At 41.8% G+C, this 15382-nt stretch overlaps 1 protein-coding gene across 2 annotated transcripts; it reads left to right on the top strand.

Annotated features, from left to right (window-relative positions):
• Nucleotides 1-12: 12 nt before the first annotated feature.
• Nucleotides 13-9804, top strand: dcaf7 (ddb1 and cul4 associated factor 7). 2 transcript variants are annotated; one of them, XM_077541824.1, is made up of 7 exons: nucleotides 13-790; nucleotides 5472-5630; nucleotides 5864-5975; nucleotides 6046-6164; nucleotides 7447-7656; nucleotides 7954-8071; nucleotides 8319-9804. In XM_077541824.1, exons 1-7 carry the CDS (start codon nucleotides 653-655, stop codon nucleotides 8492-8494), a joined length of 1032 nt encoding a protein of 343 aa, XP_077397950.1. In that variant the 5' UTR covers nucleotides 13-652; the 3' UTR covers nucleotides 8495-9804. The 2 variants fall into 2 exon arrangements, with proteins under 2 accessions (XP_077397950.1, XP_077397959.1); XM_077541833.1 differs by having other exon boundaries at nucleotides 15-790; nucleotides 8322-9804.
• Nucleotides 9805-15382: the final 5578 nt, after the last annotated feature.

The raw sequence follows: 15382 nt of genomic DNA, 5'->3' as shown, positions 1-15382 counted from the left end.
CTGACGTCACGTTAGCAAGAGAACACACATTCGTTCGTGTAGCGTTAGTTGCATCGGAAGACGCCGTTTTTTGTGGCTCTTAAATAGCACCTCATTATGAAACGTCAGTCAGAATACTAAAAAATTACCTTTTAAATTGAAAGGTTTACCTAAAATAAAGAGGATGAGCGAATATTTTATTTTGAAATCTACACCTCAAATGTAATTTCTAATCTCTTGACAGGTGACACCAAATCAAGTGCAATATTAAAATTGACGCAGGGAAACATGTTCCTGGGAGATTACTAAAAAGTTTATAAAGTGTGTCAATAATAGCTGCATGTTCAACGTAATTGTTGGTGTGAAGGAAATATTGAACTTAGCAAAACATAGCTTGTAAAGTTGAAAGACATAACCGGAAGTTATCCAGTTGGAGTCCGCTAACCTGACAGTGCTTTGTCGTTCTGAACGAGCTATGGCTGACACTCTTTGTTGACTAAAGTGGCCGTAGTATTGTATTATAGTACCGTTTTCGCGACAGGACGTCGATCACTATTGTAATTTCTACTACTTATTCTTACGGGCTGAAACAAAAAAGTGGTCGTGGTTGTTTCCCGAGCAGAGACTTATTCGCGGTTAGCTAACTCGGACGTGTTAGCTCCGCTCCGCTAGAATGTCGCTGCACGGCAAGAGAAAAGAAATCTACAAATACGAGGCGCCATGGACGGTCTACGCCATGAACTGGAGCGTACGGCCGGACAAACGCTTTCGCTTGGCCCTGGGAAGCTTTGTGGAAGAATACAATAACAAGGTGTGTGCATGGTGTCTTTTATTTTATTTTTATTTATTTATTTTTGCTGCACTGGGGGCCGTTTAATAAAAACCGGGCTAAAGATAGTAACGCGATGGATGCTAGTGCTAGTGCTAATGCTAGTTGTTTTGTGCAGAGGAGCATCAATACGTAATTAAATCATGTCGTTTCAATAGAAAATGTCACATAACGTTACTTTACTCTGAATTTAAATTAATTATCACATTTTAAAATGATGAAATAATTGTTTAAGTTGTAAAGTGTGTTCAAAATGCCAGTTTATAAATGTTCAAATGTTGGCACTACCAGTGGATATTTTGCAGTGGCTGGCAACTGTCCTGATAGTTATTTTGCCGTGAACGGCTCTGATTGGTCAGTCGCCGGACCGAGTCATGCACTGGGCGTGGTTCCCGCCTCGCTTCTCTTTTGACGAAGTTTTCATTTTTTATCGCCACTGAAAATAGACTGTTTATCCAGTATTTCCAGCCTAACTAACCATAACCCTCATAGCAGGGTAATAGGGCAGTAGGACACACTTTCCATCCATCCACTGCTTATCCGGGGTCGGGTCGCGGGGGCAGCAGCTTTAGCAGGAAAGCCCAGACTTCCCTCTCCCCGGCCACTTCAACCAGCTCCTCCGGCGTGAGCCCAAGGCGTTCCCAGGTCAGCCGAGAGACAATCTCTCCAGCGTGTCCTGGGTCGTCCCCGGGGCCTCCCGCTGGTGTGGTATGCCCGGAACACCTCCCCCGGTAGGCGTCCAGGAGGCATCCGAGCCAGATGCCCGAGCCACCTCAACTGGTTCCTCTCTACGCGGAGGAGCAGTGGCTCGACTCGAAATCCCTCCGGATGACCGAGCTTCTCACCCTATCTCTAAGGGAGAGCTTGGACACCCTGTGGAGGAAACTCATTTCGGCCGCTTGTGTCCGGGATTTGATTCTTTCGGTCACGACCCACAGCTCGTGACCATAGGTGAGGGTTGGAACGTAGATCGACAGGTAAATCGAGAGCTTCGCCTTTCGACTCAGCTCCTTCTTCACCACAATGGACCGTGAGTCATCACCTTATCGTGGTGGAGGGGTTTGCATGTCCAGATGATCCTAGGAGCTATGTTGTCTGGGGCTTTATGCCTCTGGTAGGGTCACCCATGGCAAACAGGTCCGAGGTGAGGGGCCAGGCAAAGCATGGCTCAAAAGACCCCTTATGATGATGACGACAAATTGATCTAGTATTCCCTTGCCCGGATGCGGGTAACCGGGCGCCCCCTCTGGAACCAGGCCTGGAGGTGGGGCTCGAAGGCGAGCGTCTGGTGGATCGGCCGAAAAGGCAACGTGGGTCCCCCTCCTCAAGCCTAATTTATGCCTCCACGTTTGCTCTCGCGTTGATGACCATGATCGGACCATGATGTTGATGATCATGTGATCTACGCCGGTCATGAATTTTACGTGCCGCGTAGCTTGTGGCCGGCTGCGGTGCACACGTCGCCAATCCTTGAACGACGTAGATGGCGGGACGTAGCTCGCTTCTGATTGGTCCGTTCGATGCCGTTTTTTTTTTCTTTCCCCCCCATATAATTACCATGTTTCCCCTACACGCCGTGCGGAATAACAGCTTTATAATGCGGTGTCTTATGTGTCTGCCGAAATAAACGGACATTTCGGCATATAAAAATTTCACATCGAACCCGAGTTAACATGTTGCGGTAAGTTTGACCTAAATTCCCTTTTTGCTGTATTTAGGCAGGTATTTGTCTTAATGCCTTGGTCAGACTATACGAAAACAGCCCGATTTTAGCCCGACTGACGTGTCGTGGACAAACGGGGCATGTCGTAAACGATTTTGGGTTGTCTTGACGTAGCGTCGCCCGTGTAGTGTGACACGTTCAACGATTGGTCGCCTGTTGTCCGGGACGGTTCACGACCGTCACGACGAAAGTCTAGCGTGTTAGCATTTTTGCTCGTCTTGACGCATAATGTGACATACCTACGTCGCCGTCCGTTTGGTTCCCCAGCATTGACCAATAGCGAGAGGGAACGAAACGTCAATCACACACTGAACAGCATTTTATAGCTCTTTTAATTTATTTATTTATGTATTTATTTATTTATTTATTTATTTATCCCCTTGATATCTCTTGGGATGACTTCAGACAGGTGCAACTCGGGGGGGGGGGGGGGGGGGGGAAGCGCCCCGCAGCTGCATGGAGCGCACACGCATCCGTGCAACCCATCGTCAGGGAACGGTGACATGAATAGAGGACCTAAAAATATATATATACATATTGTGACTGTTGTTCTAATAATTTCAGAGATTTGGGCATATGAGTATTGATGGGCACATATTTAATGAGGATCGATCACATTTTCATAGAAGTTGGGCCAGGCCTTGGCCGCCTTACTTGTCACCCGCCCTCTCACTTGAAATCCCCCCCCCCCCCCCCCCCCCCCCCCCCCCCCTCCGAGTGAGTGGCGTACTATCCAATGCACCGTACTAAAACAAGTCAAATATGAATAAATTAGGCAGTATAAAAAATACTCAAACATTATAATATTTCAGTGTTTGATAAAATAAAACAAGATGACATCCTGCAAATTAATTAACAAAATCGGCTATATTTACCCGGCGCATGTAGGCCTAAATAAATTAAAGTACAGTGTTGGCTACTAAATCATATTTTAAACACTATTGTGAAGCAGGGAGCGCAAGCAATGCGCTCACATCACACTTGTCCCATGCGTGCTCCATTCACGCAAATGCTCCCTGTCCGTGCCTCTTTTTTTTTTTTTTTTTTTTTCTTTCTTTCTGTTCCAACCCCCTGACAAACAGTGCCGACGCGTCTCTCTTGGCAAGACAACACGCGATGATCGGCTGGTGTCTTGTCGCATTCAGACTTGTAGTGTGACTACACGCCCCATCCACGACGCGGAGCGATTTTATCGGGTAATGTGACAGCGCAACTGTCAGTGTAAGACAAAAAATCGCGTAGTCTGACCTGGCATAAGTGTTGAAAAGGACCTTTTCACATAGATTCTTTTGCAAACACTTTATTTACTGTTGCCATAAATGCCGTAAATGTCGCCGGCACTCGGACCCCTAAGCCGGGGAAGCTAGGCCGCGACGAGTAGGAAGGCCGCCGCGGTGAGCACGGAAGCCTTGGGCGCGGGCCCGGTGGGCGGGCCCGATCGCGACACGTTATATGGAGGCATGAATTGGCGGTAGCCTCTAAGTGTCAAATTATTCACGGTAAAGATATTTTTGGTAACAGATAAACACTAGACCCCATGTAATGCCAGAACCTGGTAAGAAAACATAACATCTTATTGAATGTAGCAATGATAGCATATGTAAACAAAAAAGATTTAGGCTAAAAAGTACAAGTTTCTAATTGTTATGCTGCATGGGTATTTACAGAAATTTAGTGACCGCAATATTTTCAGATTTAATACATCAATTACCAGAAATCCTACTCTAATATAACTTAATTTGACTTTGCAAATTAAACTGAATGTGTGATTTCAATGATTACTCGCCTGTAAACTCATAGCCTGATATTTTTTGTGTCAACAGAGGGTTCCCCCTAACAAAATGAATGTTTTTGTCTGTCTGATTACATTGTTTTTAAAAAATAAATCAGACAATGTTCAAGCAGTTACTCAGTACTTAAGTATTCTTTTCAGCGAATACTTTTTTACTTCTACTTGAGTACATTTTTTAATGACTACTTTTTACTTTTACTTGAGTAATATTATTTTGAAGTAACGCTGCTTTTGAGTAAAATTTTTGACTACTTTACCGCCTCTGGTCCTTTACTGCCTTCTGTTTCGTTTCACAGTTTTCATTTTGTTTTGCCTCCAAAAATCGGTTGTTATCGGCATTATTAGGGAGTAGGACATACTTTGCATCTTTTCACATGCAGCAATCGCATCTTCTAATTCTTTGAATGTGGAAAATTCATCAATGCAGAGCAAATTCAACTCCATCACGGCAGTATTAACTTCTCAAATGTGGTCTTACGTGACTCATGAAGATTTAGCAGTCCAATTCTTCAAACAAAACGGCTCGTTTACAACTCCTACTCATTGCAAGAACGACCTCAGAGGGGCAAGCGCTTAATTACCCACATCGCCACAAGCTGATATACCATTACAGAATTTGTATTTGAAGTTCAAATGTATAAATAGAGGAAGTTCACAAACATGTTGTTTTTGAAGAAAATCTTGTTTTTATTGTGTCAGGATTTTAAAATTGAGTGCTTTTAAAGGGACATTCAGTGATCCCTAGCACCATCTAGTGGTGAGCTAATAATTTATTTATTTTTAAAAACGACTGTTTATGTTAATATTTTGAAAAAAAATGTGTCGCAAAAGCATTTGTTTTTATATATTTATATAATCGTAGGTCTAGTAATCACTAATTATATTACATGGCTTTAGTCTCACCTTACTAGAGCTGCTGCCATCTTCCTGCTAATATTTAGTAACTTAATGACAATATGAATTTTCTTTACGTTTTGGTGCAGTGTTCAAAATGACACCTTGCTTGAAATGTTAGGGACATTCCAGAAATCCCTGTTTTTAGGTGGTGTTACTGGTAGGTAGAGATTAGGAAGTATTTATACATAATTGGCGATTGTTTTTGTGTGCATATGGTGTAACCTGTCGTGTGTGTGTGCGCGCGTGTTCAGGTCCAGCTGGTGGGTCTGGAAGAGGAGAGCTCAGAGTTTGTGTGCCGGAACACCTTTGACCACCCGTACCCCACCACCAAGATCATGTGGATCCCAGACACAAAAGGGGTCTACCCGGACCTGCTGGCTACCAGCGGCGACTACCTGCGCATCTGGAGGGTACGTCAAACAAACTCAACATGCTTGTTTTCTTGGTCTGTTTATGTTATGCAGTAAATTATTAAAAGAGCTAAATGAGTATGTTTTACAAACCAATTATTGAGGAAAAAGAAAACAGCCAAGTTAATGCAACAGATACAAGAGAATCCTTTAATTATCCCAGAGGGGAAATTCGGGTGTTAGAGTTACCTTATAGGAAGAAGCTACTAAAAAAAATGTCCTTCACATTGCAGGTTAGTGACACGGAAACACGTCTTGAATGTTTGCTGAACAACAACAAGAACTCAGATTTCTGTGCACCGCTCACGTCCTTCGATTGGAACGAGGTGGACCCTAACCTGCTGGGTAAGAAAAAGAAGAGGAATCTGAGGGGCAGTGTTATAGAAATAACCGTAACCGTAATCCACCCGTGCAGGCACATCCAGCATCGACACCACCTGCACCATCTGGGGTCTGGAGACAGGTCAGGTTCTTGGCCGCGTCAACCTGGTGTCGGGACACGTCAAGACGCAGCTCATTGCCCACGACAAAGAGGTTGGTGTCATCTTCAAAGCAATCATCCCAGCAGGAGGAACAAAAACAAAGCAGCAACGGTTTGTTTAGATCAGGGGTGGCGAGATCCAGTCTTCGAGGGCCACAGCCCTGCAGGTTTTTAGATATTTCCCTTCTTCAACACAGCTGATTCATGATTAGCTCACCAGTAAACTCTGCAGAAGCCCCTGATAACAAGCCTGTTAATTGGAATCAGCTGCACTTCGAGTAGGGAAATCTATAAAACCTGCAGGACTCCGGCCCTCGAGGACCGCAGTTTGCCACCACTGATTTAGATATTTAACTCATTTGCTCCTCAAAGTGTATAAATACTTTCTATTTGAAATATTACCACGCACCCAAAGACGTATTTAAACATTTTAAAATGTTTTTTTTTATTGCTAGTGCATACAAACTGAAGTAGGGATGTCCCGATCACATGTTTTGCATGAGTCCGAGTCACCTGATTTTGAGGATCTGCCGATACCGAGTCTCGAGCCGATTCCTCGGCAAAGTATTGGCGGGGAGTGCTTCCAAATTTATTATTTTTTAAAATTTGAACAAAACCATCCCAGTAATTTTGGTGGGTGCCATCAGAAGTGCACAAAATCATAAATAAAAATAAATAAAACGGGGTTTTTTGGCAATATGTTTACCGCTGGATGATTTTGTTGCTTTGTAGCCCCTAAAATAATAATAATAATAATGAAAACAAAATTGCCAAAAATGAAAACCCCGATCATTTTCTCACGATACCGATAAACTGAAAATGACGTGAGCGGGACTCTGTTTCCGATCACGTGATTGGGATTGGGACATCCCTAAACTGAAGAAAATGATTGAAGCAATGGTAGTTATTACAAATCCGGCCAGCAGGTGGCAGCAGAGTATGATATCAACCATGGCCATATTGGACAAGGCTCTTTTCCACACTATTTTAAAAAGCTTTGGGAATAATGATGAAACTTGGCTATATTCTAATGCTAATTGCTGCAAAATGGACACAAATAGAAATATACTTTTTTTTTCCTGATGAAAGAACAGACTCTAATCTTCCTTTTGGTATGTTCCATGTTTTTATGGCAATAGAACACAATATTTTGTGGGCCTCAGTTAAAATCCAGTAAAACAGTCAGGAGCAAAGGGGGCTGCTTCAGTGAAAATGCCTGGGAGTGAATGAGTGAATCACTGTCATTTGTCTGTGTGAAGGGGTGCAGAGGGAAACGTCAAATCTGAGGTGCCATATCGCCCAGCTGTGGTGTAATTGGGATTCTCGTCTCTGCAGGTGTACGACATCGCCTTCAGCCGGGCGGGCGGCGGTCGCGACATGTTCGCCTCAGTGGGCGCCGACGGCTCGGTACGCATGTTTGACTTGCGGCACCTGGAGCATAGCACCATCATCTACGAGGACCCCCAGCACCATCCGCTGCTGCGCCTGTGCTGGAACAAGCAGGACCCCAACTACCTGGCCACTATGGCCATGGACGGCATGGAGGTCAGTCTTACTCACCAACCACCACTTCATTCGTTCAGCAGATCAGAGTATCTGACGTTCTAGTTAATAGTTGGTAAAAAAAAATAAAAAATTCCACACGTGTGGAATAACCAAAAGTGTAGATTTTTGAAAAAAAAAAATATGAAATTTGCTCAATTGTGACTTACGAAGTTTTGGCCTGACACCAGCGAAATATTTATGAGGTTTTCTTTTTAGCCAGCGTCATGAATTGCTTTAGTGCATACGCTTGATGTCAGTGCTCCTCTCGTCAAATCTCATCATGTTTGTTTGTAAAAGGTTGTGATCCTGGATGTGCGTGTGCCGTGCACGCCCGTGGCTCGCCTCAACAACCACCGCGCCTGCGTCAATGGCATTGCATGGGCGCCGCACTCCTCGTGTCACATATGCACCGCAGGTAAATCACACACCTACACACTTTTTTTGTTGTCTTTCTACTGTGTGTATTATGTGTAGGTGTTGTGAGAGTCTGTGCTCACGCGCTCAGTTTAGCATTTGTTTTGCACCCATGTGTGCTTTGTAAGCGTATGTGGGACTTTGTTTTGTGTACCTGTATGTGAGGAGTAAATATGTGTAGGAGTGCATGCACACGTAAAAACCACTTCTTCTTCTACCTCTCGTTTTGCTTTTTCTTCCTCCCGCGGTAGCCGACGACCACCAGGCTCTGATCTGGGACATCCAGCAGATGCCGCGCGCCATCGAGGATCCCATCCTGGCATACACGGCTGAGGGTGAGATCAACAACGTGCAGTGGGCGTCCACGCAGCCCGACTGGATCGCCATCTGCTACAACAACTGTCTGGAGATCCTGCGTGTCTGAATGGGGAAGGAGGGCTTCCCCCTTCTTTCAGTGGGCCCTGAGTGAACTGTTTGGAGTGGACGACTCCGCAATAAGCCTGGCTTTTTTGTCTGTGATGCCATTCTTCTTCTTCTATTTTGTGTGTTCCAGCTCTTTATTTATTCTGCTCTCCACATAAGTTGTCTTGTAGTACTGAGGAACTTCAGCTCCACACTGACAAGGAAAGCAATTATTGCTCTACAAGATTTTGGTCTTATATTTTTTAGCAGGAAAATATCAATTTAAAAAAATATTTTTGAGAACTTTAAAACATGTTTTCCACAAGAAATAAAAGATAAATAATGTTTCAGGGAATTTGTCAGAAAAAAATTGCAATTACATTATTCATTCAACTTGAAGTTCTCTGCATTCTTTCGTCGTCAGATAATGGAGCAAACATTACAACTACGTGATGAACCAGCGTGTTTAAGACTATCATATTATTTGTGAAAACATTTCCAAAATCTAAAATTTCAAACTAAGTTTTTGTAGAAATATCAGAATTCCTTCTAAAAATATATATATTATATTTCACTCCTCCCCTCACCCCCACCCCGCCCCCAAAAAAATCCCCTCATTTTTTTTTTTTTTCTGGAAAAACATACTCCAAAAAGTCTGAAATTTTTCAAAAATATGATTAAACATCTGTCTCAATGTCTTTGTTCTTGCAAAAGTATCCTTTTTTTTAAAAAAAATCTCGTTCCTGCTCATTTTATTAATTGTTTATTTTATTGTGATTTATTATCTTATTTTTCTTTATGAGAAATACCACTGTTGTCTTGATTTCCCCCCCCCCCCCCCCCCCCCCTCTCCAAGAAAATATCAGACTTTTAATCAAGTACGTAGTATTAATGTTCCTTTTCAGTGTTCCTGATTGTCCTCGGTATTGTAGTGCTTGGAACTCTGAAGAAGGTTTTGAAAAATGTTTATGAGATGATGATTTTCATGATTTGGGTTGTTTGTGTTGTGAAGACTGAATACTTAAGACTTCCTGTGGATAGCAGCAACTCAAGACTGTTCATTTCTTCGTAAATTCCTCTGCTCCTTTCTTACGTCTCGCCTGTGCCGGAAAAAAATGACTTTTGTCCTCTTGTCTCGTTACACACGTCGAGGTCGTGTCCTTGTAGCATGCCCTTACAAGGCAAGGAAAAAAAAAAGTGTACATACATATAAATATATCCATTTTAAAATGCCAGATAGCAAAGTGATGAAGTTTTAGGCTTTTTTTTTTTTTTTTTTTTTGCATTAGGTATCATGAAATTTGCTCTTATAATAAATTGTATTCCTCTATGTATCAACTCGGTTTGTATTTATTATCCATTTATTATACTAAATCTCATGATGTGGTGCTCAGTTATTCATTTTTAAAAAAAGATTCATATTGTAACAGACATTTAACACTTCAAGGATGCATCTGTTGAGGAAGTCGCATCTGTACTTGCTCCTGCACTCGCTCGTGATTCTAACTACTTGTTGATTTTTGCATTGGGATTTTTAACTACATTGTTGCAGAATGCCAGGCGGAAAAAGCTGACGAGAATGAGGAGATAAAATCTTCTCTTGAAAAACTCAGTGGAATGGTCGCCGAATTGCTTGAAATGAAGAAGAGCATTGAGCCACTTCTTCAGGAAATACGGCAATTAAAGAAAGAGACACAGGAAAAAGATCGACGCATTGTTGCCTTGGAACAAAAAGTGGATGATTTGGAACAGAATCTTCGTATCAACCATGTGATAGTCACCGTGGCCCTTTGAGAGCTGCACTGAGGTAAAGCTAGTCGCCTTTTCTTTTTACGCGGTCAAGTCAGCCGCACTTCATTTTTTCTGTTCACCCTTTTCTAGGATTTACGGTAGTGTGCTCGAAGAGACGCTGGCACGGAGAATGTTATGGAGAACAACATTCGGTTTTCAAAATAAAAGATCAGTTTTCAAAAATAAAATTGAATTCAAACGCAGTTTAAAGTATGCTTGTTTTTATTTATTATTATTATTATTATTATTAATAGTTCAAAAGATGTTTCACAATAACAGTACCAATTCAAATTTCACTGGGAATGCACTCTTGTGGGGTGATATTGAGTAATAACATTGATATGTACAATATCAAGTTACCGGTAAATTAAAATGAAGGAAAGGTTGAAATTGAGAAAAAAATTGGTGTGTGTCATCGAGCAGACATGCCACTTTGAGGCAGTACTAGTTTCGGGTCAATAGGTCACATGACCTAGAAGCTATGGAGCAAAAAATGCTAATATTTATAGGAAAAAATGTTAAAAATAAGTGGAAGTCTAAAATGAAAAAAAATAAAATAAGAGGTGTGCATCATCTATCAGACATGCCACTATGATGCAGCATTGGTTTGGGGTCAATAGGTCACATGGCCTGGAAGCTATTGAGCTAAGAAGCTAAAATTTACAGATAATAAGAAAAAAAATGTTATAAATAAGTGGAGGTCTAAAATGAAAAACTAAAAGGTGTGCTTCATCTATCAGACATGGCACTATGATGCAGCATTGGTTTGGGGTCAATAGGTCACATGGCCCGAGAGCTATTGAGCTCAGAAGCTAAAATTGACAGATAATAAGAAAAAAAAATTGTTAAAAATAAAGGTCTAAAATGAAAAACTAAAAGGTGTGCTTCATCTATCAGACATGGCACTATGATGCAGCATTGGTTTGGGGTCAATAGGTCACATGGCCTGGAAGCTATTGAGCTAAGAAGCTAAAATTTACAGATAAGAAAAAAAATGTTATAAATAAGTGGAGGTCTAAAATGAAAAACTAAAAGGTGTGCTTCATCTATCAGACATGGCACTATGATGCAGCATTGGTTTGGGGTCAATAGGTCACATGGCCTGGAAGCTATTGAGCTAAGAAGCTAAAATTTACAGATAATGAGAAAAAAAATTGTTAAAAATAAGTGGAGGTCTTAAATGAAAAACTAAAAGGTGTGCTTCATCTATCAAACATGGCACTATGATGCAGCATTGGTTTGGGGTCAAGAGGTCACATAGCCCTAGAGCTATTGAGCTCAGAAGCTAAAATTTACAGATATACAGGAAAAAAAATTGTTACAAATAAGTGGAGGTCTAAAATGAAAAACTAAAAGGTGTGCTTCATCTATCAGACATGGCACTATGATGCAGCATTGCTTTGGGGTCAATAGGTCACATGGCCTGGAAGCTATTGAGCTAAGAAGCTAAAATTTACAGATAATGAGCAATGAGCAGCGAGCTTCTCGTGCACAACCTGCTACTTTTCAGCAGTCACGGGCTCGGGGCCAACCTGAGCCTCTCCAGCATGTGGCTTCGCAGCAGACACTGCCTCTTCAGCGTTCCCGAGTCCAGTCCGCGGATGGTCTTCAGCCAGCAGCTTCCCGCGACGGGCTTCGGCATCGACATCACTCTGCGGATCGTCTTCAGCCTCCTGCCTTCCATGATGGGGCTCAACAACGGCAGCACCTTCGCGGCCAGCTCCACAGTCTTCAGCAGTCATCAGGTGCTCGCGCTGGCGCTCCTCATCAGCTCCCAGAAGAGCATCAACATCAGCGCAGTGTCCAGCCTGCACGTCAGCAGGATGAGGAGGAGCCTCGAGTTTCTTCCCTCCAGGATATGCCTCTGACTGCTTCTGCTCTAGATCAACATCTGGCTTCTCGTCCACCCTGCAGTGCTGGTAAGCGTCAGCCGTCATCTGCTTTCCAAGCTCATTCTTCATCATCTGAGCCACTTCCTGCAATTGACAATTTTTCTCCCTTTACCAATGAAGCGAGTTCAAGTAATGAAAGCGAGTATAGTCTAATAATTAATGAAAGTGTTGATGATCATGATGTATAGAAATTAGAGAGTGCCAGCGAGAATCCTAGTCCACAATCAAGTGATGGTCACTTGACAGCGGCACAGAGAGTCAGTACACCTTTAGACAACAACTCAGGCTCTTTCTCCCCGACTCCTGAGTTTTCGGCACCATCTATGTTTGTGTCACAAAGCGATACTCAGGATAAGGTTTCAAAAAAAGAGAAGAAAGAAGTGTCTATCCAAAAATAAGGAAAAACGCCTAGATGATAAGCTTACTCCTTAAATTACATTTTATTTGCATCATGAGCTGTCTAAAAATCGCAACACTAAATGTACGTGGTATTCAATCACAGAAGTTCAGACAATATAAGATGGACTATCTGATGAAAACTGATTTTGATGTATTATGTCTACAGGAGCTTCAATTGAAAACAAACACTGATGTGGAGGGAGTGATGAAATTATGGCCTAAGGGCAAATGTGCAATATCTATTGGTGAAAGCAAAGCTGATGGTGTGGGAATATTTTTTAGAACCCACGACGTCGAGATATATAGAAGGAGAGATGTTATTCCGGGAAGGCTTTTATTATTGGACTTGTATTATAGAGGGCAGAAATACAGGATTATAAACCTGTATACCCCCCAGGACAAGAGTGGGAAAGTTCATATTTTTCGGAAACTTGGAGAGCTTTTGTTTGTTGGATTTAAAGTGATAGTATGTGGAGACTTTAACACTGTAACTGAAGAAAAGGATAGAGTCTGTACTACTGCTTTTAACCTGAGTCATGAAGGAAAATTTTTGAGAGATACATGTCTTGGTTTTAATTTGATAGATGTGTATAGAAGAATTAACCCCTTGGGAAATGATTTTACAAGATATGATTCTAAAACTAAAACGCGTATCGATCGTGCATATGTTTCCTCACATTTTAGAGTTCAAAATTACGCTACTGTCTTATGTGATTTTACCGATCATTTATTGGTTACCACCCTCATCTCCACTGTGGCCTCTATTCCCAGAGGCTACTGGAAACTAAATATACAATGTCTTCAAAATAAAGCTATAATAGCTGAGTTAAAACAAGAAATTAATAAAATAATTCAGTTAAAGGTTTTAACAAAATCAAACATCAAACTATGGGAAGTATTGAAGTATAGAGTGAAAGATTTTTTTAAATTTAAATGTAAAGAATTAAATAAACTTAAAAATGAAAAATACATAACATTAGTACATAAATTTGTTGATCTAGTTCAAAATAAAAATAGGACTATTGATGAAGATATGTTAGATATAAAATCACAAATAGATTGTATGAATAATGAACTGTTGTATAATATATATAAGCAAGCCAATACCGATGATAGAGGAAATACAACATATATTAATATGATGAAGAAACAGCAACAAAGCAAATTTATTCACTCAATAAAGAATAAAAATGGTAAATTAGTAAACACTAAAAAAGAGAAACGATTCTCAATTAGAGAATTGTGCATAGATTCCTATAAGGCAATAAATTGTGTGCCTGAAGCAATGCAAACCTTTTTAAAAAACAATCCTGTAAATAGAAATTTGGATTTCTGTTCTTTAATTGGTGAAATTCAAAAAGATGAAGTGATCCAGGCAATAAAACAACTTAATACTGATAAAAACCCGGACCCTGATGGCCTCCCCTCGGAATTTTATCAATTGTTTGTAGATGATTTTGTGGACTTATTTACCAGTATGGTAAATGAGGGTTTAGAGAGAGGATGTTTGGGCGATACCTTTTATGAAGGTGTTATGTGCTTGCTATATAAAAAATGAGACGAAACAGATGTGAATAACTAGACACCTGACCATAATGAATATCGATTATAAAATTTTAGCCAAAATAATAATGAATAGATTTCATGATATACTTGATAAAATAATAGAAAGAGAACAGACATGTGCTGTTAAAGGACGTGTTATGTGGGACAACCTCTCTATTCTAAGGGAAGTCATTTATAAACCTATGGTTGAGAAAGGCTTATTATTACCGGTACATATGTGGGACATGCTCACAGGGTAGTAGCAACTGCATATGCTGATGACATTACTGTTATTAGAGATAATCATGAGATGGATATTTTAACGGCTCATTTAAAATTGTATGAAACTGCATCAGGGGCCATGTTAAACCATTCTAAATCTGAAGGTGTTTGTGACACGACGAGGTAAGGTAGGACTCAGATGCAGGATAAAGGTAGGCCACAAAGGCAACAGGTTTATTTCCGGCCAACAAGCGTCTCCTCTCAAGCTGAGAGGAGAACAGGGAAGCAAAAAAGTGGAGAACAAAAAGCGCTCCACTAGGGAGGAAAAAAAACAGGCAAAAGGTACTGGGGACAACGAAAAGCACTCCGCTAGGGAGGAAAAAGGGCACAAGGCAAAAGGGGTAACAAAAGGCGCTCCACTGGGGAGGAAAAGGCACAAAAACAAGGCAAAAACACTTGGCACCATGAACGAGGACATAAGGACTGTGGGACGCTTCCATGCACTGACTGTGACACTTCGGCAACGGAGGGGAGAATGCAGGTGGCTTTTATTGCTGTAGGTGATTGGTGGCAGGTGGTGATAATCAAGGGCGGGACCGGTAATTATGGAGCGGCAGGAAGGGCAAGTGACCTGGGGTGAGATGAGAGTTAGGGTTTTCAAAGTAAAACAGGAAACATTGATAACAAAACAAAAGCATGGTGGCCGGTGGCGGCATGACAGTACCCCCCCCTCAACGGCCCAGGAATGTCAGGGTGCTCAGAGTAAAAGTCATCAATTAACGAGGGGTCAACAATGAACCGGGAGGGGACCCATTGTCTTTCCTCCGGGCCGTACCCCTCCCAGTCGACAAGGTATTGTCTTCCGCGGCCCCGATTACGCACATCTAAGAGTTTCCTGACCTTGTAAACAGAGCCGCCTTCAATCATCTCTGTGGGGAGTGGGTCGGGTTCGGAGGGCACAAGTGGGCTTTCGTGGACCGGCTTGACTTGACTGATGTGGAATGTTGGATGAACTCTGAGGGATCTTGGCAGGCGGAGTCGAACGGCGGCGGGACCTATGG

This window comes from Festucalex cinctus, chromosome 1, assembly GCF_051991245.1.
Source record: "Festucalex cinctus isolate MCC-2025b chromosome 1, RoL_Fcin_1.0, whole genome shotgun sequence".
NCBI classification, from domain to species: domain Eukaryota; kingdom Metazoa; phylum Chordata; class Actinopteri; order Syngnathiformes; family Syngnathidae; genus Festucalex; species Festucalex cinctus.
This window is presented reverse-complemented; position numbering and strand designations above follow the sequence as displayed.